Raw genomic sequence first — 24,221 nt, 5'->3', positions numbered from 1 at the left:
ACGGCGCGCGCCCGCCCTCCCATCCGCGCGCGCGCGCCCGCCGGTCCCCCGCCCCTCGCTCCCGCCCCAGCTCGCGCTGCCCGGGCGGGCGCCGGCCGCTGGCGCCGCTACTGCTGCCGCCCCCGGGGCGCGAGTCCGCCGCCCGCCGCCCGGGGACCCGGCGAGGGGCGGGGGCAGCCCCGAACCGGCCCCGGATCGCCCCCGCTCCCGTCTCACGCTTCCCGGAAAGTTTGTCCCTTTGCACTCTGCCCAGCCGCTCCGGGAGCCCCGCGGCGACGAGGTGAGAGCTGGGGAAGCGGGGGGGTGAGGGAGGGGACGCCCGCGGAGGAATGTGCCGGGCAGGGGGGCGGGGAGCCGGGGTCCCGGTTTGCACCACTCGGTGGGGGCCGGCTGGCCGCGGGAGCCGGGATCATGTGCTGTTTGTCCCGCGGAGGCGCAGAGAGGTGCCAGGCCCGGGCCGGCCGTCGGTTGGCTGGTCTGGAGGACAGGATCCGCATGGCCGCCCAGAAAGGCCGAGCCGGGGGCCTGTGTGAAAACTGCGGGGCGGGCAAGGTGCAGGTGGCCCGAGGACCTCTTTGGGGTCAGTCGGCCTCACTCCAGCCGCGGCTTCTCCCGGTACCCCCGGGCCCCTATACAGTGCACCGGCCGACCCCTGTACCTCTCTCTCAGTCCTTTACGCCACAGGCCCCCAGCAGTGCCACCCCATTCCCAGTCCCAGAAGCTGTCAGGGCGTCACCACAGTGTGTCCCTTCCGTCCCCTAGTCAGGGTCTGGGGGTCAGGGCTGTTCTTCCCCTAGACAGCCTCTGTGGTTTCAGCTACTCCCTTCCTGTCCTGGACAGACCAGCCCTCTCACCCCTCCCATGCCCTGGCCAGAAAGGCTGGTGAGGTGCGGCCCAGCAGGACAGGGGTTTGAGGCCCTTCGAGGGCCACAGAAGGGGGACCCAGCATCCCTGATCTGTATTCACAACCCTCCACCCTGTTGTCCGTGGGTGTGGGTTGCTCAGCTTCTCCTCCCTGGGTGTGGGCACCAGATCACCCACATTCCTGGGCTCCAGCCTGGCACCTTCCCCAGGACAGTGGACGCCATCGCTCTAGCCCCAGGCTGGAGCTGGGACCTGCCTGCTTCCTTTCCCTTCTCTCCCTTTTCAGGGGTACCCTACTTCCCCTAAACACAGGTATTCTGGATCCTTAACAGAGGACCCTGGGGGATGGTAGGATGGTTACAGGATAACCCCACCCTCTCCTGCCCATTGTCCTGGATCCTAAGGAGGAAGTGCTGGGGGCTGGGCAAGGGGTTTGGGGCTTACAGGCAGGCCCTATGGAGCCCAGTTCTGGGCTGGACCTCCAGCCATTGGACTTTGACCATCAGCAGTCCTTCCCTCTGTGTGCAGGTCATGGACCTTAGGTGGGAACTGGTTTCTACTTCTCCCTGACTGACCCTGTTGGGGAATTTTAGGGCAGGTCTTATGTTTGGGATTTTCTCTCATCTCATTTCTGGGCTTCCAGTTTGTGCTTTAGTTCTGCCTGTTGAACATTTCTGTGTTTGCTGTCCTCTAGGTCTTCATTTCCATTTCTTCCATTATTTCCCTTGTAGCATAATCTCAGTCTTGGTCGCTCTGGTTTTCTTGGTGTCGTGGTGTCGGGGACTTTCTGCCCCTGCTTCCCACCGGCCTCAGTGTCTCTGACCATGTGTCTCAATTGTCCTCTGTCCAGCCTCTTTCTCTCTTCTCTATCTGAACGTCCAGTACACTTGTGAGTGACGAGGAATAAAAATATCACCATCCCTGCCCTTGGATTCACATTGCATTTGGCCACTCCAGAGGGACAGCCGGCCTCACTTTTTGTGATATTACCCCCTACCCCTTGCCCTCCAACCCTGGCAGCCCAGACACACCTCTGGAGCCATTGGTGCCTCCTAACCACTCTTCCCCCACAACCAGGGTTTTCCCCACAGCCCCAGCTGGCGCGGCCAGGCCCCCAGTGTAGGATGGGGCTCCTCCTACGAGGGCCGGTGGCAGCCAGAACTGATACAGCTCCCCTGGTCTGGGGCCAGGACGCCAGGTAACTCTGGGGTGACAACCCAGGTCCTTCTGAGCTGGGATATGGCTGGGGAGAGAGGCAGGCGCACCTCCGGGAGTCCCCAAGGAGAGTGACATTGGGGAGGAAGGCCAGGGGAACACAAACTAGGTCTTTCAGGGGCTGGATAGCCGGGGACGGGACGGGGTGGAGAGGCTGGTTCCTGAGAGAAGCTGGGAGGTGACATCAGGGTCCCCCAGCTACTCTGACACCTCTTCTGTCTGTTCTCCAGCTGAGGAGGGTGGGCGTACTGGAGCCATGGCTGGCGCCTCAGTGAAAGTGGCAGTGAGAGTTCGGCCCTTTAATGCCCGTGAGACCAGCCAGGATGCCAAGTGTGTGGTCAGCATGCAGGGCAGCACCACCTGTGAGTGAGTCCCAAGGGCCCGGCTGGGCACAGGCAGGGCAGGCTAGGCCCACTATACCGGCCAGGCCTGCTGGGCCGAACCGGGAGGAGGGCTGTGCTGGGCACAGAGCAGGTGCTAGTTGTAAGGACAGGGGCTGGCCTTTCCATGCTCCCAGTCCCTGGGAGGGGGAATGTTGGCCTGAAGCCCTCCATTGCCCAATCCAGGGAGGCAGCCGGGAGGGGGGGCGGGTCCTGGGAAGCCAAAATTAGCTTTGGTGCCTGGAGGGGGTGGGGAGTGTTAAAGGGGAGAGATGAATTAGGATAGAGGTGGAGAATGGGATACCTGGATTCTAGGGGTTTGTGGGGAGTGGGCAGAGGTTGGGAGTACCTGACTTTGGCCTTACTTCCTTTGCTCTCAGCCATCATCAATCCCAAACAGAGCAAGGATGCCCCCAAAAGCTTCACTTTCGATTACTCCTACTGGTCACACACTTCGGTGAGGTTGCTGGGCTGGGGGAAGAGCTAAGCAATGAGGGACAGGGGCTTTAGGTCCTGGGGAAGGGGGCATTGCTAGGCCATTGGACCTCCAGGGGATGGGTTGGGAGGACCAGCACCTGTGGGTGGGGGTAGGTAGGACCCTGTGCCTGTGACTTGGACTGGGAGGGGGAGGCAGAGTCCCCAGGGTAATGAAGACCAGCAGGAGACCAGATGGGATCTTCTGGGATAATCAGGACCGTGATGGGGGTAGGGAGCACACAGGACCTTTGGGCACCTGGATACCAAGGACAGAGTCATGTAGGGTTCCTGCTGTCTCTCTTGCCCCCTTTCACCTAGGCGGAGGACCCCCAGTTTGCATCTCAGCAGCAGGTGTATCGGGACATTGGAGAGGAGATGCTGCTGCATGCCTTTGAAGGCTACAATGTGTGCATCTTTGCCTATGGGCAGACGGGGGCTGGGAAGTCCTACACCATGATGGGGCGGCAGGAGCCGGGGCAGCAGGGCATCGTGCCCCAGGTACTCACGGGGCCTGGCAGGGAGGCCGAGGCAGGAGCATCTTCAGCTGCCTCTAGGGGAGGAAGGTCCGGGTCTCAGGGTGACGGCTCTCTGAGGTCCTCAGAAATAGGGAAGGTGATGGGGGTTGAGGTTGGCCACAGCCTGGACATTAGGGCCAAGAGGGCTCAGTGAGAAGAGCCACTGCTTTGGTGGCAGAGAGCCCTGAGTCTGAAGCTTGCTTCTACCAGTTTCTGCCATCTTACCTTGTCTCGGAATTACTTGCGAGTGTAGTTCTGCTGTAGACTGGTGTAGTCAAGGCATTGACCATAGGAAAAATCAGTTGTGGATAGCTGAGAATTGACCCATATTCTTCCTGACTGCAGCACTGTGGCCTTGCACATGGGCTCTGGGTTTGCATTTTGGCTCACTGAATACTAACCTGAGATCCTGGGCAAGCCAACCTCTCAGAGGTGACTCTCCCTTCTGTAAAATGCAAATGATCCCATCCCTTCCTTGGGGCTGTGGTAAGGGTTAAACAGGGTCACCCGAGACCTGGCCTGGCTGGTGCTGGGCTTCGCAGGTGTGCCGTAAACAGCAGCATCTCTGTGCCTCTCTGTGTCCCCCTCCAGCTCTGTGAGGACCTCTTCTCTCGTGTTAGTAAGAACCAGAGCGCTGAGCTATCCTATTCTGTGGAGGTAAGCCCAGGTCTTGGGAGGGGGCTGGAGGTGGTACACAGTGTCCCCTGGGTAGGGAGGAGGTGAGCAGGGTGATTAAGACCAAGGGCATCTTTGGAGTCAGGCAGCCTGGGATCTATTCTAGGCTCTGCCGGCTTTGGTCAAACAATTTCTCTTTCGGCTCCTGAGGATGTTTGTCTAAAATGATAATGATCAGGGGTCCCCTCCTAGGGTTATTGGGAGGATCGGGTGAGCTTGTGCTTGTAAAATGCTTAGCAATGCAGGGTAAACATAGTAAACGCTCAGTGTTACCTGTGTTGTATCCAGTGGGAGTCCACAGTAAGTTTTACACTGGGTATGGTTGTTAGCTTTGTGGTGTTTAGTTTGCTCCTCTGACTCAGGTGAGCTACATGGAGATCTACTGCGAGAGGGTACGAGACCTCTTGAACCCCAAGAGTCGGGGCTCTCTGCGGGTCCGAGAGCACCCCATCCTGGGCCCCTACGTGCAGGACCTGTCTAAACTGGCTGTGACCTCCTACGCTGACATTGCTGACCTCATGGACTGTGGCAATAAGGCGCGGTGAGGCGGGCTGACGGGGTGCAGGGGTAAGGGAGCCGGGGTTAGGAAGGTGTGGGGCAGGACCCACTGATCACTCCCTCCCCTACCCAGGACCGTGGCTGCCACCAACATGAATGAGACCAGCAGCCGTTCCCATGCTGTCTTCACCATTGTCTTCACGCAGCGCTGTCACGACCAGCTCACTGGACTGGACTCCGAGAAGGTAGGGCCCCCTCCCGCCTGGTCACAGAGACAGAGATGAGATCAGTGGGCCCTGTGTCCTCCCTCCCTGCCCAGGCTTGGTCAAGGGCCACCTCTGGGCTCCCATGGCCCCTGCCCTGTGCTTCCTCCATCAGATCAGTGGGATGCAGTCTCCTGTTTGAGTGTATGTCCTTCTTGCTAGATTCATCAGGGCAGAGCTTGGAGCCCACTGTGCCTTGTCCTGGCACACAGAGGGCATATGAACATCGTAAACAAATAAATGAACAAATGGACAAGTAACTAAGCCCTCACTGTCTTCTTACCTATTCCCTCTCCCTCCCCCATTCCTGGCTTTCTGTATTCCCCACTAACTGCCCAGTCACCTCCTGCTTCCTTCCTCTGACCAGGTCAGTAAGATCAGTTTGGTGGACCTTGCTGGCAGCGAGCGGGCCGACTCCTCAGGGGCCCGGGGCATGCGCCTAAAGGTGAGGTGCTTGGGAGGGACGGACAGGGCCATGTTGGGCCCTGAGGGAGGTGGTTTCTGCTTGTAACGTGGGGCTCTGGCTGTGGGGAGGAGGGGCGAAGGGAATCGGAGTGGGAGAAGAGGGCCTCATTCCCCACGTTCCTCTCACCAGGAAGGCGCCAACATCAACAAGTCCCTAACTACTCTGGGGAAGGTGATCTCGGCCCTTGCGGACATGGTGAGAGCTGGGCGTGGGAGGAGAAGGGGCTCTGGGAAAGTGAACAAAGCAGGTGGCCACCCTGACCCCCTTTCCTCCTTCCGTCCTTCAGCAATCAAAGAAGCGGAAGTCAGATTTTATCCCTTACAGGGACTCTGTGCTTACCTGGCTGCTCAAGGAGAATCTGGGTGAGGGACTCCTCCTCTCTCTCTCTCTCTTTCTCTGCCGACCCTGCCACCAGTCCTGCTAACCCCTGTTGATGCATCTGACCAGACCCACTGCCGTCCCTGGGACCTCAAGTCCTTCAGTTGTCCCCTGACTCCCCACCTGAGCCCGGGGCATCCTTTAGACAGTGTCCTCATTCTGAGATCAAGGTCGTACCCTCCTTGCCAAGCCACGGGCCTCACTGACCTGGGGCTCCCTGTGAACCCTCAGACCCCACAGCCGCCTCTGACTTCATCCTCCTCTCCCTGACCTCTGACCATCCCACAGATGTCTGATGTCCCCACTTCTTCTGACCGTCAGTTTCATGATCAGCTTCAACTCTTAGCTTCACCTTACCTTGAACAGTGACCCTCTCAGACCCCTGCCTGGGTAGTGAGGCCCCCCTGCCCCTGAGACCCAGTCTGACTTTTCTTAGAACTCCGCCCGGCTTAAGCTTTCCCTTGCTCTCCATTCACAGGTGGGAATTCCCGCACAGCAATGATTGCAGCCCTGAGCCCCGCGGACATCAATTATGAAGAGACTCTTAGCACCCTCAGGTGGGGCTCTGGCAGGGCTGGGGTGGGACATGAGAAGTGCCAGGAGCCTCAGGAGCCTGTGCATGAGAGAGGGCTGACCTTCAACTCTACCCCACTGTGAGGAAACGTGGAAGGGAGAGAGGTCATCAGGCAGCAGACCAAGGTCGCCTGTGTCTGGCCCTCACTGGTCCCGCTCCTCCCTCCTCATCCAGGTATGCTGACCGCACCAAGCAGATCCGCTGCAACGCCGTCATCAATGAGGACCCTAACGCCCGGCTAATCCGGGAGCTGCAGGAAGAGGTGGCCCGGCTGCGGGAGCTGCTCATGGCTCAAGGGCTCTCCGCCTCGGCCCTGGGAGGTGGGCCTCTGGGAGGAGTGGCTCGGGAGGCCCCTGGGCCCACCTCATCCCTCCTGATTTGCCTTTGTCCAGGCCTGGAGCCAGGGAGGGACCACTACCCAGAAAAGCCCGTATGTGCCCCATGACTTAGCTGCAGATATGGAGAGGTGACAGATCATGCCTTCAGATGTGACAGCTGGGAGGGACAGGTCCTCCCAAGGAGGGGCAGGCAGGATTCAGAGGGACCTTGACAGGCTCCTGGAACTACTGAAATAATAGGAGCAGGAATAAATAGCCAGTCATGCATTTGTGACTTACACTGTAAGTCATTAAGAATAGACTGCTGGGCATCTGCTTTGACAGGAATTCTTGTGAAACATTGGGAATTAAATTGATCGTAAACTTAATTACGGTCAACTTGGAGTAGTTTCTGAAGTGTGAGGCTTGGCCTCTCTACCCCGAAATGGCATCTGTATTAGAGAATCTGTGATCCATGTTAACTGTGTCCAGTGTGGGTTTTGCATTCAGTCTTGGGGTCCATCCCTTTGAGGAGTCAGGGTGCTCAGGGGCATGATGGGGAAAATAAGCGTTCTTGGGAAGAGACGGTAGATGCGATGTTGGTCTCTGCACATTTGAAGGGTAGTCTTGCACAAGAAAAAAAAAAGTGTAGTCCCTCTCATCCCAGAAGGCAGCACTAGAAACGGGTACATTTCAGATTTCAGCTCAACACAGCAAAGCACTTTCTGATAGTGCATGTCAACTAACAGTAGAAGGAACTGGCTGCCTTGTTTACTATTGAGCTCTCCATCACTGGAGGGGAACAAGCAGAGACTCAGTATCCATTCGTCAAGGCTGTAGTAGGAAGGCTTTCCACTTGGTGGGAGTGGACCATATGTCTTCTGTAGTCCTTACAGGTTGGTCTGGTGTGAGATCTCTGTCTCTTGTCAGATGCATCTTTCCTTAGCCTCCTTTTACTTCTTTCTCCTTCCTAGGCCGGAAGGTGGACGAGGGGAGTCCTGAAGGTGCTTTGCCGGCTCTGTCGTCACCCTCTGCCCCAGCTTCGCCCTCATCCCCCGCAGCTCACAATGGGGAGCTTGAGCCCTCATTCTCCCCTAATGCTGAGCCCCAGATTGGGCCTGAGGAGGCCATGGAGAGACTGCAGGTGGGATGCTGGAGCAGAGAAGGGGCGGGGCCTGGGGGCCACTGGGAGTTTTTTCTCCAAAGCCAAGGTCCAAGAGGAAGAAGGCATCCTTGGAGTAGCATGGCCCCCTGGGAGGGCTTGTCCCAGACTGTCCTGATCCTGCCTGTTTGTGCCCGCAGGAGACAGAGAAGATTATCGCTGAGCTGAATGAAACCTGGGAGGAGAAACTCCGTAAGACGGAGGCCTTGAGGATGGAGAGGTGTGGGGGTGGGGCCCACAGCTGGAGCCCCGGAAGGAGCTGGGTGGGGAGGGGAGGTCGGGCCCTGCCCGGAACGGGTTTGTGGGTCCTGAGGACAAGACCAATATCCGCCTCTCCTGTGCCTACAGAGAAGCACTGCTGGCTGAGATGGGAGTGGCTGTCCGGGAAGACGGGGGAACCGTGGGCGTCTTCTCTCCAAAGAAGGTGAGTGAGGGGCTGAATGAGGAGGCCTGGGAGACTCTGGGTGCTGAGAGAAGAGGGTTGGGGTGGCAGGGTAGTGAGTTCTAACTCTGCTTTCTGACGTCTCTGAATTGGCCCTCCATCTTCTCTGTTCCTACTCCTGCCACCTGCTGTCTGTGTTATCAGGCTGTCCCTGTCCATCCATCTAGGGACCACAGAAGGATGCCAGGGAAGAACTAGGTATTGACAGACAGAAGCCCACACGTGTGTGAGTTCACGCATAGCGTGTGTTTCTGGATTCATAAGAAACTGGTTATGGTGGTTATCCTAGGAAGGGAGAGGCTGGGGAGAATATAGGTTGATTGGGAAAGTGACTTTTCCACAATGTGCTCTTCTGTATTATTTGGATTTTATACTCTGTGCATGTGATCTACTTTTGGTGGCTCAGTGAAAAAGAATCCGCCTGCAATACAGGAGATGCAGGTTCAATCCCTGAGTCGGGAAGATCCCCTGGAGTAGGAAATGGCAGCCCACTCCAGGATTCTGGCTTGGGAAATCCCATGGACAGAGGAGTATGGTGGGCTACCGTCATGGGATTGAAAAGAGTCAGATATGACTTAGTGACTAAATAACAACAACCCTGTGCGTGTGATACCTACTCAACAAACAAAACCCCATACCTAAAAAATGAAAGTTTTGAAAAGTTAGCTTGGGAAGACAAGACTGTAAAGGAATAGAGGAAGAATGAGCACTAAATTGTAAGATGTTGATTGGAAAGGCAGCAAAAGGTTTAAAGATGGATGTATCAGTGCAGCCTGGAGACTTGTGGAAACTGGTTTCCTGGAGAAGGTGGTTTGGAAAGTGTAGCCTGAAAGATGGATGGGGTGGTGGGAGCAGGGAAAACATGGGGCTGAGCAAATGTGGAATCTTGTCGCCAGTGGGGCCTGGCATATGCCGGTGGTGTAGTCAGAGCTCAGAAAGTCTCTGTGGTGAGAAAAGAAGGAAGGAAGCAGGGCAGGAATGATGAGGCTCGGTTGGAGGAGGGAGAAATGATATTCAGAACCTGTAACAACCAGCACAGCACAAGGACCCACCAACCAGAGTGGACTGGGGCCAGCACAGCTGTACCGGGGCCAGTGAGCAGAGCAGGAACTTCCAGTCCTAGCGCTAGAAGGGAGTCATGCCTGTCTGGGCCTTGGTACCAAGCATAATGGGACCGGGCCCTAAGAGTGACACACCCTTTCCAGGCGGTGGATTGTTGGAAGGAGACCCCTCCGAATTTCAGGTGGACAAGGCATCTGGGCGACTGAGCAAGCAGGGACCCCTGAACCGGCATCCAAACAGAGGGGTTTGCCTGAGGCTCAGCCTGGGGAGCGAGAGAGCTGCCTGTGGGTGATGGAGGGGGGCCGACAGGGCTGAGGGGTCAGGTCTGGGGCTAGGTACCTGGGGTTGTGGGGTCCCCAGGAGGCCTACACCTGGGAGGAGGGTCTGAAAAGAGGCTCTCAGTGTGGCTTGCCCATCCATCATCTCGCGGTGCCGGGTACCTCTGGACCTTCTGCCGCAGCTGCAGGGCTGGGGAGAGGTCGGGAGGCATGGACAGACTGACAGGGTTCTCACCGCACAGGATGCCACCTGCTCAAGCCTGGGACCAATGGGGGGACTTTTGTTTTGTTCTTGTAAAGGTGGCATTCACATGCGGTGAGTTGTATGGAGTGAAAAGGAAACCTTCCTTCCCACCCTCAGCTTGCCCTCCCAGAGGCGAGTCCTGTTAGCGGCTTCCGCTGTGTTCTAGAGGTCATCTCCACGCCTGCAGGCGTGTGTGAGAGAAAACCAGCCACATACTCAGGCACACTTCTCTCTTTGCAGTAGCACTGGTTCCATACCTGACATGTTATTTTTTTCATATAACAATGCATCATAGTTCTGTCTGCTGTTGTTTTTTTCTTCCCCACAGTGTCAGGATATTCTATTGTATAGACATCAAATGATTTTTTTTTTTTAACCAGCTTCCTACTGATGGACATTTAGGTCATTTCCCATTCTCTGATACTATGAACAATTTTATAGAAGATAGGCTTAAAAATAGTTTGTGGTCTGTAGAACGAATTCCTAGAAGTGGAGATTTGGGGTCCAACAGTCAGATTTTGATCTGTTTTGCCTCCAGAGATTATTAACCACGCCCACTTAGACTCCCAGAACAACATATCTTAGAACTCATGTTCATTTATCCTCTTCACCTTTTTCATCTTTGCCAATCTGATTGGTTAAAAAAAAAAAAGGTGTTTTAGAGGAGGTAACTTTTCCATTTTCTCCTGATGGTGAAGATGAACCCTTTCTCATGGGTTTAAAAGTCATGTGGATTTCAGAGAAAAAGCTGTTAGACTCACAGGAGAAACAGGTTTAGTGGGGGTGACTCCAGCCTAGGAAAAGTCCAGTGAAGAATTCGGTCTTTGGGGCCAAAGCTCCAGTTTGTCCTGGGGAGAGCCAGGAACCTTCGGGAAAGCCCCCTCATTCTGGGACCTTGCCCCAGGCCTAAGGTTTTCTTAAGTTGATCATCTTCAAACCTGGCTGGGAGCTTCCTTCACGGGGCCAAAATAGGGGGAGTGGGGAGCAGGACAGAACTGTGCGTCCCCCACCCCCACTTCGACCTGAGCAGCTCTCTGCTTATCTGCTTGATGTGTTAGGCCTCTTGGTAAGGTTTCATGTGGACAAAGGGTTCCTGGGCTGAACAGAGATTGAAAAGCACTGTCCTAAATCGTGTCTCCTCTCCCAGGGGACAGATTGCTTTCTGCTTCTAGGGCCCGTCAGTGTTTGCCGTTCCCAGGCAGGCCCGACACTGCAGGGTTGAGAGGGATGGGACCGTCCTTCTGGAGAAGAGCAGGTGTTGGAGAATGATTGTTGAGGAGCCTGGTGGAGGATCGGACATAGATACTAATCACACCCACTATGGACATGGCCCTGGGCTTCCTGTTCAGGGGAACTCCCAGAGAAACATGGGGCCTTGACTGCTGGGCATTTCCCCCGTACCCTGTGCTTTCTGGCTTCCCTGCCTTTGTTCAGACCCCTCCTTCTGCATGTTCACGTCCTCCTCATCGACAGAGACCAGGTCCCATACTGCCTTTTCCATGAAGTTCCCCTGACTCGCCTGAGCTCCCATTGGTCTTCACTGTACTCATCTTTGTGTATAAGCCCCTTCCAGGATACAATGGGATAAATGAATGAATGAGCTAATTGAGGGCATGAGAAGTTCAGAAAGTCTACTGTGAGACGTGCATTTCTCACCTGTGATGGTGTTTCCACGCCCAGTCTTATCTCCCCTTGTTGACTCTGATTTCCTGACTGATGGGACAGCAGCATTTGGGTTTGGCTCATCTCTGTGTCCTGCCTGGCGCCTCAGTAGGGTCTTGCACCTAGAGCCACAGTAACTCCTTGGAGAACAGGCAGGGATCTTGTGTTCAGGTGGAAGGCTTAGGAAAGCTTCATGGAAGAGGTGGCATTTGAGACAGACCAAGAGGGATGGGAAATGAATGATTTTGACAGGTGGGGGTGGGGCGGGGAGGGGGGCTGTTCCAGGTAGGAGGACAGCCAGGGATGTAGGAGCTCTGCTTCAGGAGTGAGGGCTCAGAGTCCAGTGGGTGGGAGCTCGGAAGGGGAGAGGACGCCCTGGAAAGGGCCTTGGGCTAAGTGAGCTGGGCCCAGCCGTGGAGGAGGCCCAGAGGCACAGGCTGCAAAAGCAGACTTGAGGTAGGTGGAGTTGAGGTGTGGGCAGGAGAGGTCTGAGCAGTCCTCTCTGGTTACCTCCCCTCCCACCCCCACAAGTGGCAAGATGTATTTTGAAGGAAGAAATGATGAGCCTGGGGCCAGAGGGAAAGCAGGGCAAGGGCAGGTAGCTGCCAAGGTTTCCTGCAGGAAGACTGGTGGGGCCTGGGAAGCAGCTAGAAGGGTGGGGGTGTCTTGCGTGTGAGGAGAGGGTTGGGTGGGTCAGATAAGTGGCAGCAGGAGCTGGGAGAGCTCACCTGCAGAGATGTTTGCCAGAATGCCTTCCCTCCCTCCTGACGGCCCTCTGCTGACTGCTGCCCCCTCCCCCTCAGACTCCGCACCTGGTGAACCTGAATGAAGACCCCCTGATGTCTGAGTGTCTGCTCTACCACATCAAAGATGGCGTCACCAGGTAGCCTTTGCTCTGGGCCCGTGGGACAGTCTCTCTTTTTGGAGGTTGGTTGTAGAGGGACCTGCCTTTCCTAGTGACCTCATGGGGACCTTCTGGGTCTCAGGTCAGCCCTTCTGCAGCCCTGCTAGCTCTCTGGGCTTCCTGAGAATCAGCTGAGCCTACCTTTGGTGGGGGTGACACGCCTCCTGGGACCAAACGAGCCCAGCGCTGGTGTGGCTGGGTCCTGATCTCCTGGGGCAGAGAGCGGGTGGAACTCGACCACCACGTGCTGGTTCTGCAGCAGCATCGCCTGGGCATCAGTTAGTGGAACCTTCCCTTGGGGTCGGGGGAGTGAAGGGAAACATGACCCTGGCCCCACGCTGTTGAGGGACAGTGCTCACATGGCAGGTGGCTTCACTGGCTAATGCTAATGAACCCCCAGGTCTCAGAGCCTCCTCTCTTACCTCCTGGAGGTAAGTGGGTGGGAGTGTTCCTTCCTCTTCCACCACAGGCTGTTCAGCTGTCCTTGGTGATCATCATGGGAAGGATATGGGAACTGAGACTGAGAGCATCCACCCCACTGCAGGTTCCCTTCCCTCTTTGCTACATAACAGTACATAACAGATGCGGGCTTGGAGCCAGGCAGATCTGAGCTCACACCCCAGTTTCACCACTGCCAGCCTGCCTGACTTTGGGCAAGTTACTTATCTCTCTGAGCCTCAGCTTCCTCTTCTGCGAAATGGGAATAATTATACTTGGTTGATTGAGTCAGATGAATATTTTGGTTCAGAAGGGGCTTGGCATATGTATGACTGGCACATGCTCAGAAAATGTCGGTCGTTGCTTCCCCAGGGTCGGCCAGGTCGATGTGGACATCAAGCTGACGGGGCAGTTCATCCGGGAGCAACATTGCCTGTTCCGGAGCATCCCTCAGTCAGACGGAGAAGGTAATGGCTGAGGGGGTGAGAGTGGAGTGGCCAGACAAGGAGAGAGCATGCTCCCTCATGCTGAATGCAGAGGCCTGGGTCGGGCTCTGGGAGTGTGGCTGTGTGCGAGGGATGTGTCCACCCTGAGAGGGGCTTCGAGCTCCTGGTCAGCCATGGGGGCCCTGCTGTCTGCACCCACCCTCAGGGTGCAGAGTGTTTACAAGGGGCAGGGGTGGTGAAGGTCCCCAAGGCAGAAACAGGAGACTGTGGGTCCAGAGGGTAGGATTTTGGGGAAGAGGAGATCCAGCCCTCTTGCTTGATTTTTTAGCCTCAAATAGCACCTTGGTCATTTTTTATGAAAACCTGTACTTTTTCAGTGGGAAATCTGAATTTATCTCTGAAAACCTACTTACCTGTCCAGCTATGAATGCAAATGTTCTAGGCAGTTAGTTGACGTGTGTATCCTTTTGGCTGTAAAACTTTGAGAGGTTTTTAGCTGTTTCTGGCCACAGCAGCAAAAGCTTGTAGGAATCACGAGCCCTCAGGTAGCAGTGTGTCTGACAGGTAGTACCACAACGCTCGTGGTGAAGTACCACTTAGGGTGTGTTCTGAGGTCACGTTTTGTTCTGGTTCAGTCATTTTTTTTTTTTTTAATGGACTGATTTGTATTCAACTGGGCCCAAGTGACAGAGAAGGCAATGGCACCCCACTCTAGTACTCTTGCCTGGAAAATCCCATGGACGGAGGAGCCTGGAAGGCTGCAGTCCATGGGATCTCTGAGGGTCGGACACGACTGAGCGACTTCACTTTCACTTTTCACTTTCATGCATTGGAGAAGGAAATGACAACCCATTCCAGTGTGATTGCCTTGAGAATCCTAGGGATGGGGGAGCCTAGTGGGCCACCATCTATGGGGTCGCACAGAGTCTGACACGACTGAAGCGACTTAGCAGCAGCAGCAGGGTCCGAGTGAAGTGGAACTCTGGGAAGCGAGTTGGGCAGGGAGGCTGGCCGTGTCACACCTGAGTCCTTGGTGTCCATGCTGTGTCACACCTGAGCTGTCTGTCACCTCGAGCTGGTGCTGTGTGCCTCAGCGAGGCGTGGGGGATGGCGGGTAGGTTGGGGGTATGGGAGACGGGCATATCAGAATGTGTTTTAAAATAAGAAAAGACGCATTCTCACGGCCTGCAGCTCAGATTGAACAGCTGCCAGGTGAGCTTCCATTCCAGTTCAGGGTCAGTGGATTATCGCCTGGTTCGGGTCCCCAGTGGCGGCACACGCTTCCGGCATTGCGAGCTATGAACTGTTAAATCAGTTCAGCCCAGTGAGTGAGTGGCGAGTTCCTGTTCTGTGGTTCCCTCAAGCTGTGTTCTGGGGTGATACCGAAACCACAGAAGGCCCTTGGAGCCAACCCACCCTTGAGGGGGAGCTCAGAGTGTGTGTGGGAAGAAGACAGGCACACATTGGTTACATCACAGTGAGAACAGCAGCTGTTCTATGCCCTAAAGACATTGTTTAGTTGCTCGGTCATGTCCGACTCTTGGCGACACCATGGACTTTAGGCCACCAGGCTCCTCTGTCCACGCAGGGGATTTCCCAGGCCAGAATACTGGAGTGGGTGGCCATTTCCTTCTCGAGGGGACCTTCCCAACCCAGGGATCAAATGTGAGTCTCCTGCTTGGCAGGCAGATTCTTTACCACTGAGCCACCTGGGAAGCCCTCCCCAAAGATGAGGGCTGTGTAAAGGGTTAGTCTGTTTGGGCCTTTGCTCTTAACAGCAGACTTAAGACCAAAGACAGGCTGAGAAGAGCAGGTCGCAGGGATGTAGTCATGAACATGGAAGAATAGTTACTACTTTTTACCGTGTACTTGTATTTTTTCATACAGCTCACAGGTGAGGGAGCTGAGGTTCCTGGGGTTGGGGAACTTGCCTGAGACCACACAGCTGGCTTCCCTGGTGGCTCAGATGGTAAAGAATGTCCTGCAGTGCAGGAGACCCAGGTTCAGTCCCTGCGTCGGGAAGATGCCCTGGAGGAGGAACTAGCTACCCACTCCAGTATTCTTACCTGGAGAATTCCACCACAGAGGAGCCTGGTGGGCTGTAGCACACAGTGTTGCAAAAGAGTCAGACACAACTGAGCGTGTCACACACAGCTAGCAGGAGAACTGGGTTGGGATGCAGCATGGCTGGCTGTAGGGCCAGAGTTGTGAGTCCTGGCTGCCTCAGTTCAGATCTCTGCGGGTTCACCTGGGTTCTCTCCTGGCCCCATTTCCTTCCATTACAACTATCACCGCCCAACCCTGACTTTAGATTATTTGCTCAATTACTTGTTTATCGTGTTACCAAGTAGAAGTGATGTCTGTATGAGAAGCAATTATGTTTTTTATCTCCTGTATTTCCAGGACCTAAAATAGTGCCTGGTGTATTATAGGGGCCCAGTATATTTGTGGAATGGATGGATGAATTTGGGGTGTGGTGGGAAATAAGGGCAAAATAGCCAGCTCATGGCCTTACAGTCATCTCATCGTCTCCTCTGCCACCACCTTCCATTACTGGGCTTGGACACAAATTATGTTTTATTCCATCTGTCTGCCATCTTCTCCATCATTTCTGCCCCTTGATCTGAGTTTCCCTTCGAGCATCAACTCAAAAGTAAGCACTTTCCCATGATCATTTCCAGTCCTCTGCCCGTAAGCCAAGTTCCTCTGTGCTATTTTTGTTCTCCCACAGTACCCATAGGCTCATCTTTGCTTTACGTTACCATTTGTTCTGGTTTCTCTATTCCTTGTAACATAAATAACTCATTTTCGTGCATCACTGTGTTTGAGCCTTTCAGCCACTCTGTACGGAAAGACTTTGTTATCCCATTGTAGAGCTCTGAGAGACTGGGTGACTGCTCAGTGTCCCTCCACTAAGGAGTCCAGAAATTCAGGACCTTGGAAATTCAGGGGCCCCTGACCATGGGGCACTTGTCCTTGAGGACAGGGAGCTGCCTCAGGCATCTTTGTGTTCCACAAGAGGAAGGTTCTGTGATTTGTACAAGGAGTACCTTGATAGACTGTGGCTTGGGTTGACTTTAATCTCATCCCATGAAGATAGGGATCTGTGGACTGTGGCTTGAGAGGATTAGTCAGGTAGCAGTTTGCAAGCTGCTTCAGACAGAAGTGGGGCTAGGAGCCTACTGGAGGAATCCAGACCTGGCTAGGCACAGTGTTGTTTGGGAAGGAGGGAGTGAGTTGTCGTCTGGATGGCAGGAATGACAGACAGGGCCCACCGACCAGTTGGACCTGAGAGACCACATCCTCTGAGAGTTCCAGGCTTGTTAAGCCACTGCTGGAGAGGCTGGTGGAGGGTGAACAGGCAGCACCCCCCACCCCCACCACCGCCGAGGCTCGTGGGAGCTGCAGCTGGGGCTCTAACCCTCCTTCTGCTCTTCCTTTCCCATGCTGCCTGCCACCAGAGGGGCCATGGCACCCCTAACAGGTACTGGAGGGTGGAACTGGGGTGCATGTGTGTTTTGGGGGGGAATGCAGGGTGGGAATCTGTGACCTTACCCCTCTTCCCTTGGAGCCTGATCCCTCCTTCTTCTCTCTCCTTGCCTCAGTGGTGGTCACCCTGGAGCCCTGTGAAGGAGCTGAGACCTATGTCAATGGGAAACTTGTGACTGAGCCCGTGGTGCTGAAGTCAGGTAGAGGAGGGTGTAGTGAGGGGCCTGGCTGTGCAAGGAAGAGCTTCGTGGGTGAATCCTGGGCAGGACTCAGAGATAAATAGGAGACAGTGTGGGATATGAAGATTGACTGGGAAGGGGAGAGGAGCCAGGGTTTGGTTTGTCTTGCTGCCTCAGGGCAACAGGAAGAGGATGCCCAGTTCCTGACTTCCTGTGACTCTGAGGGACAGGGTAGTTCCCAGGGTCAACTGGGGGAGCCTTGGCTCTGATCGCCCTGGACTTGGGGTGAAGGGAGAGATGGTGTGTGGGCTCCTTCAATTGGTGGGCAAGGCCCCTTACACCTAGGGCGTGAGGAAGGGGTCCTGCTCTGGGGAGTGAGCCCACATCTCCATCCTTCCTCCTCCAGGGAATAGGATTGTGATGGGCAAGAACCACGTGTTCCGCTTCAATCACCCGGAGCAGGCACGGCTGGAGCGGGAGCGAGGGATCCCTCCACCCCCAGGACCGCCCTCCGAGCCTGTTGACTGGAACTTTGCCCAGAAGGAACTGCTGGAGCAGCAAGGCATTGACATCAAGCTGGAGATGGAGAAGAGGTGCGTGGGGAGGGTGATCAGGCACCAGGCCCTCCTGGCCATTCCTCCCAGGCCCCCATCCCCCAGCATCTACTGGTTGTTAGATGCCCCATTGAGGTGGCTTGGGAACCTCACAGCTTTCCCTCCCCTCCCACCCAACTCCAGGCTTCAGGATCTGGAGAACCAGTACAGAAAGGAAAAGGAAGAGGCTGACCTTCTTCTGGAGCAGCAGCGGCTGGTGAGGGGCTGGCCGTGTCGGAAAGGCGAGGGTTGCGGGGCGTGGAGTGCAGACAGGCGGGTGGGAGGTGGGCTGGCAGCACTTCAGCCTGACTCCCACTGAGTCACAATAGGGAGTGGCTCTGGGCTGGCGGATAGAGGTGGTGTCTAGGAGGAGACAGAAGAGAAATGTAACCCAGGGAAGAACCCATACATCCCAGGAGCGAGAGTTTCTCCCAGGTGACTGGGGCTTCCCGAACTCTTGCTGATCCTGGGCCTCTTGTATGATTTTTACCACCTGTGCTGTCACTTCCCTGGTGGCTCAGTGGTAAAGAATCCGTCTGTAGTGCAGGAAACTCAGAAGCCTCAGGTTTGATCCCTGGGTAGGGATGATCTCTAGAGGATCTTGACAACCCACTCCGGTATTGTTGCCGGGAAAATCTTGTGGACGGAGGAGCCAGCGGGCTGCAGTCCATGGGGCTGCACAAAGTCGGACATGAGTGAGGCGACTGAGCATGCACCCACGAGCTGTTACTTATTTAAGATTGTTCTTTGAGTAGACTTGCTTTTATTTTTACTTTTTAAAATATGTATTTATTTGGCTGCACTGGGTCTTAGGTGTGTCACGTGGGATCTTCTGATGCAGTGCACAGGTTCTCTAGTTGTGGCGAATGGGCTTAGTTGACCCATGGCACGTGGGATCTTAGTTCCCCAACCAAGGGTGGAACTGTGTCCCCTGCATTGCAAGGAGGATTCTTAACCACTGGAGCAACAAGAAAGTCCCTTGGACTTTACTTTTAAATCTTCAATCTCGTCCTGAGTGATATATACATGAAACCCACACTTGGCATGGCTGCAGCTTATTAGCTATACTCAATTCCTCTGTGCCAGCCACCATACCACACACGCCAAGTACCTGTGGAGAGGTGCTATCATCACCTCTGCTGTGCAGACAAGCAGAGATCAAGCCCTGTGCCCCACACTGCACAGTTCTAACCACCGTGTTTCTGTGTTGTTGGGATGCATGGCCCTGAGGTGTCCTTAGCTGTCTCCCCACCTGTCTCCCTTCTCTCTGGCCCTAGTATGCGGATTCTGACAGTGGGGATGACTCCGACAAGCGCTCCTGTGAAGAGAGCTGGCGGCTCATCTCATCTCTGCGTGAGCAGCTGCCCCCCACCACGGTCCAGACCATCGTCAAGCGCTGTGGCCTACCCAGCAGCGGCAAGCGCAGGGCCCCCCGCAGGGTGTACCAGATCCCCCAGCGGAGGCGGCTGCAGGGCAAAGACCCCCGCTGGGCCACCATGGCCGACCTGAAGATGCAGGCTGTGAAGGAGATCTGCTATGAGGTGGCCCTGGCTGACTTCCGCCACGGGCGAGCTGAGATCGAGGCCCTGGCTGCCCTCAAGATGCGGGAGCTCTGTCGCACGTACGGCAAGCCTGAGGGGCCTGGGGACGCCTGGAGGGCCGTGGCCCGGGACGTCTGGGACACGGTGGGCGAGGAAGAAGGTGGCGGAGGTGGAGGCGGCGGCAGTGAGGAGGGAGCCCGTGGCGCAGAGGTGGAGGACCTGCGCGCTCACATTGACAAGCTGACGGGGATCCTGCAGGAGGTGAAGCTGCAGAACAGCACCAAGGACCGCGAGCTGCAGGCCCTGCGGGACCGCATGCTTCGCATGGAGAGGGTCATCCCCCTGACACAGGTAGGACAGGCCTGCCCAGCCTCTCCCCGCTGTCCTCCCTGCCCGCTGTCTTCCCCTGTAAGAACCAGAACCTCCCACTGCAGAGTCCAACCTCCTTTCTCCTCTGCCTTTAAAAGAATCTTATTGACGTTTAACATAGCTCTTCTCACCATAGTTTGTGAATCACCTGCTTCACAACCACCAGGGCCCTAACTGAAAATGCAGATTCCTGGGTTTTGCCCCAGACCCACTGAAGCAGCATCTTTGGGCGTTAGAAATGAATCTTTATTTATAACAAGTGCCCGGGTAGTTCTGAAGTGCAGTAGACTTTGAGAACCACTGATATAAAGGGTACAATCCCTTACGTTACCACTCAGTGGGGGTTCACATACTGTTCACTCTTAGAAGCACCCCTCTCCTGGGTGACCCTCGACTCCGGTGGCTGCTGTACTGAGCACTTCCCCTGTGTCACTGTGTAAATCTTCACAGTGGCCCCGTAAGCCATAGTGTTACCACCTACCCCGGTTTTGCATGTGTTCAGTCAACAAGAGTTGAGTGTTTATGGTGTGCCGGGCATCATGCTAGCTATAGGGGTTACTCACAACAGACAGAATTTCGGCTGTGTTTCCACTTGCCTGCTGAAGGGGGATGACAGGCAGCTGGTCATGATGACAGTCATGCTTGTTGAAGGCTTACAACTCCACATGCAACCCTTACCCCTGTCTCCTCACTCTCCCCTCTCCAAACCCTTGGGTCCTTACTGTTCCTTGAACTCCTCAAAGCCTTTGCATCTGCTGTTCCCTCTGCCGAGAACGCCTTCCTCACTGAGACTATATAGCTCACCCCTCACTTCCTTCAGGAGGTGTTCATTAAAATGATAATGTTTCAGTGAACCTCTTCCTGTTCTTTCATTGCCACTACTCTCACCCTGGCCTCCTGTCCCCTCTCCTTGTTCTGGTCTTTTCCATGTGAATATATATTTTTGTATTTATATAAAATCTACAACATGGTAGGTACTCTCTACACTATATGATATAAGTAATATATATTAAATAACTTGAATACATACGTTCAGCTTTTTATGGAAGTATAGCACACGTACCGTGCTATATATTTGTCTCATTTATTTGTCAGTTGTGTAAGTCCACTGAAATGATGGCAGGTATTTTTCTTCCGATACTGACTGCTGTATCCCCAGGGCATGTCATTTATTCAGCAATATTTGCTGAGTGCCCGCTAGGTGAGGCTCGTGGAATTTCCCATGTAGTTTTACAGCAGCCCCGAGTCATAGGTACTGTCATTGTTGACGTCATGTCGCATGTGAGGACAGAGGCATAGAGGTTACAAGCCAATGACTCAGATCCACAGCTCGGAGGTGGCCGACCTGGACTGGGTCTGACCACCCGGCTCTGGGTCTGGGCTCCTAAACCAGTGTCCCTCCAGCTTCCTCAGCCCCAGGCCCCTCTCAGAACCCTGGACATCCACCCGCTCCAGGGCCTTCCCACATGTCCTCCTGAACCGGTATGTCTTCAGAAGGCCACTCTCCTCACATCCCCCCTCTCCTCTCACCCCTCCTAGGATCACGAGGATGAGAATGAAGAAGCTGGTGAGACCACGTGGGCCCAGCCCCAAGGGTCTGAGGCAGCAGAGGAGGAAGCCCCCAGTGACCGAGCGCCCCCTGCCCGGCCCTCCTCGCCACCCCTGTCGAGCTGGGAGCGGGTATCAAGGCTGATGGAGGAGGACCCTGCCTTTCGTCGGGGCCGCCTCCGCTGGCTCAAGCAGGAGCAGCTGCGGCTGCAGGGACTGCAGGGCTCCGGGGGCCGGGGCGGGGGGCTGCGCAGACCCCCCGCCCGCTTTGTGCCCCCTCATGACTGCAAACTGCGCTTCCCCTTCAAGAGCAACCCCCAGCACCGTGAGTCCTGGCCGGGAGCAGGGGCCGGGGAGTCCCCAGCACCACCCCAGCCCCCTGAGGAGCTCACCCCACCTCCGGCCACCCCTGCGCGAAGGCCCCCAAGTCCCCGCAGGTCCCACCGTCCCCGCAGGAACTCCCTGGACGGAGGGGGCCGGTCCCGGGGAGGGGGTTCCGCGCAGCCCGAACCCCAGCACTTCCAGCCCAAAAAGCACAACTATTATCCCCAGCAGCCCCAGCCATACCCAGCCCAGCGGCCCCCAGGGCCCCGCTACCCCCCGTACACTACACCCCCGAGAATGAGACGGCAGCGCTCAGCCCCTGACCTCAAGGAGAGTGGGGCAGCCGTGTGAGCCCCGCATCCTGGGCAGAGAGGGCCTGGCGGGGCCCCTCGCTGGGAGGAACACTGCTTCCCCAGAGGCAGGGAGGCCCTAGAAAAGAGAGAAAGAGAGAGAGAAGGTCTGAGTAGGTGATAGAAGACGTAGGGGTGACTGGGCCGGAGGCTGAGGAAGGACAAGGGCACGGAGCTGCCAGGAGCGAACCAAAGTGAAGGAGAGCGATGCGAAGCTGCCTCGGGGCCCCCCTTGCAGGGGAGGTCCCACAAACGCTGCTAGGGTGGGTGGGGGGCTGGGGTGCTGCGTAGTCAGTGTTTGACTTTCTTTTCAAGTTGGGGCAGAAGGAGAGAACCTAGAGGGAAGTGAGGTCTCCCTGTCCTGGCCCCTGTCTGTCTGTCTGTCTGTCTGTGGTGGGTTTCTGTTTCCAGGGAGGTGTGGCGGGATCATAAGTCATTCCCCTCCCCCTTCCAGGCCTCCTGCTATATTTGGGGAAACCTGTCTGGTTTCTGGTTTGGCTCGGGTCCCGTGAGGATGTGGGACCCTTCAATAAAAGCTAGCAAACAGAGAAGCCTGTGGCTGGTGGTTGTTCAGTTTTGGTTTTCAGTGAAGGTGTGGATGATATCAAAGCAAAATGCACAGAACTTTAAGTGTAGCTGAGTCAATTTTTGCATGCGTGTACACCCATGAAGTCACCATTCCGGTTAATATAGAAGGGTGTTTCCATTACAGTTTCTAGAAAATTCAACATGTGTTCTCTCTGGAGAGTGTGTAACCCATTCCTTTTATCCCTTTCATTTTTGCTTACCTAGCATCTCCATCTCTGTCTCCAAAACTGCTGTCATTGTCCTGGAGGGAGGCAAGAGATGGATGAGAGGGGAGGAAGGGAGTTCCAGCCTGTTAACACCCAACTAGCTGTTCTCAGGACATGGAGGGATTTGGGAGCAAGGCCTGATTCTGGTTCTTTGAGTCACTTAGCTATTTTAAAGGTTTCCCTGTGCCTGTGTTTAGTTGTGTCTGACTCTGGCTACTCTGGGCTGTAGTCCGCCAAGGTCCTCTGTCCATGGAGATTGTCCAGGTAAGAATAGTGGAGTGGGTTGCCATGCCCTCCTCCAGGGGATCTTCCCAACCCAGGTCTCCCACATTGCAAACGGATTCTTTACTGTCTGAGTCACTAGCGAAGCCCAAGAATACTGGGGTCTCCTGCATTGCAGGCAGATTCTTTACCAGCTGAGCTCTCAGGGAAGCCCATGTAGCCACAGTTTCCCCAGGTTCTGTTCTATCTTGGGATGTTTAACAAAGAATGTGTTGGTCAAGCTTACTGCACCTACCTGTTTTCATCCTCTTTGGCAGGGCATGGTCAGTATTCCAAGTAATATTTTTGTCTTAAGATTGTTTTAAGAAGCATGCTACCTGCTTGTTTTAATGTTCTGGCTCAGAGGAGCACATCCATGACAGTTTACATTTTGCAGGAAATTATATCTGTGTTCTGCCTGCACCAGGCCAGACTGTGGGATCCCCGTGTTTTCAACCCGTACTCAGGAAAACACTTCCACCCGTTTGAAAATTTGAGCTGCTTGCCCGCAGCTTCTTGATGTCCGTCTTGAGCTGCAAGCAGCCAAAACCCATAGACATTATCCCAGTTGCAGCCAAACCACAGCTCTGGGCAAGACCATGATTATGTTTACTCTTAGTTACCACACCATGATGCTGGGTACCTTTATTTTGGCAACCTTGACTGCCAGGTCTTCAGGGATCTGTTGACAGTGACCCAGTACCTGGAATGTAATGGACGGTTTGTCAACTGTTTATTTGAGTGGTTTATAATCTAGTCAAGGAGACTAAATGTGAGCAAGAAAATGATAGAATACAAAGTTCTCTCCAGGTCAGAACAAGCTGAGTGGTACAGGCAGTTTGTGGAAGTTGAGATGGGAAAGACAGCTTACTAAAATACAGTTGGATTATTTTCCCCTCAAGATTACCTTGTATAAATATGTTTTATACCACTTTTTATCAACTTTTCTCTTCTAGATCAGTCTTTTAAAATGTGATGAATTTTAGATTTTATTCAGAGAATTGCCCACTAATCTCATCTGTGCTATACATGCTAACATCTTTTATGCATATCATTCTTAAAGCACTGTAAAGTGGGATTCTTTTTGTGTCCATTTCTCAGATAAGAAGATGGGTTTGGCACAGTTAGGATTCCAACTCAGGTCAACCTGACTGAAGCCTAGACTGTTTCATGCCTTTAGGATGTCAGGTATCATCTTTCCTTCTAGAGAACCATATTGCCTTCTCCTCACTTGAGTCTGCCTCTTGTTTCTGGCCTCTTCCAAAGCTGCCCTGAGAAGAAATGAGAGCCTCCTTGTGTGCCTCCTCCAGGATCACAAGCCAAAGTCATCCAGACCACCTGCCAGCCAGCTTTCTGTATGTGTGTGTACGTGTTCATCGCTCAGTCATGTCTAACTCTTTGCGACCCCATGGATTGTAGCCTGCCAGGCTTCTCTGTCCATGGCTTCTCCAGGCAAGAAAACTGGAGTGGGTTAACCATTCCCATCTCCACAGAATCTTCCCAACCCAGGGAT

At 54.8% G+C, this 24,221-nt stretch overlaps 1 protein-coding gene across 5 annotated transcripts; it reads left to right on the top strand.

Annotated features, from left to right (window-relative positions):
• The first annotated feature begins 84 nt into the window (after window positions 1–84).
• Window positions 85–22,204, top strand: KIF1C (kinesin family member 1C). 5 transcript variants are annotated; one of them, XM_070389304.1, is made up of 23 exons: window positions 85–280; window positions 1,942–2,062; window positions 2,310–2,445; window positions 2,840–2,916; window positions 3,255–3,434; window positions 4,043–4,108; window positions 4,489–4,667; window positions 4,758–4,869; window positions 5,255–5,332; window positions 5,483–5,548; window positions 5,640–5,715; window positions 6,210–6,288; window positions 6,480–6,625; window positions 7,597–7,766; window positions 7,925–8,004; window positions 8,133–8,208; window positions 12,276–12,355; window positions 13,187–13,281; window positions 16,866–16,949; window positions 17,335–17,521; window positions 17,666–17,738; window positions 18,799–19,413; window positions 20,971–22,204. In XM_070389304.1, the coding sequence occupies exons 3-23, from the start codon at window positions 2,382–2,384 to the stop codon at window positions 21,652–21,654; spliced, it is 3,267 nt and encodes a 1,088-aa protein (XP_070245405.1). In that variant the 5' UTR covers window positions 85–280; window positions 1,942–2,062; window positions 2,310–2,381; the 3' UTR covers window positions 21,655–22,204. The 5 variants fall into 5 exon arrangements, with proteins under 5 accessions (XP_070245405.1, XP_070245404.1, XP_070245406.1 ...); XM_070389302.1 differs by having other exon boundaries at window positions 86–280; window positions 2,310–2,441; XM_070389303.1 differs by lacking the exon at window positions 1,942–2,062 and having other exon boundaries at window positions 2,310–2,441.
• Window positions 22,205–24,221: the final 2,017 nt, after the last annotated feature.

The sequence above is a fragment of the Bos mutus genome, chromosome 19 (assembly GCF_027580195.1).
Source record: "Bos mutus isolate GX-2022 chromosome 19, NWIPB_WYAK_1.1, whole genome shotgun sequence".
In the NCBI taxonomy this organism is placed as follows: domain Eukaryota; kingdom Metazoa; phylum Chordata; class Mammalia; order Artiodactyla; family Bovidae; genus Bos; species Bos mutus.
This window is presented reverse-complemented; position numbering and strand designations above follow the sequence as displayed.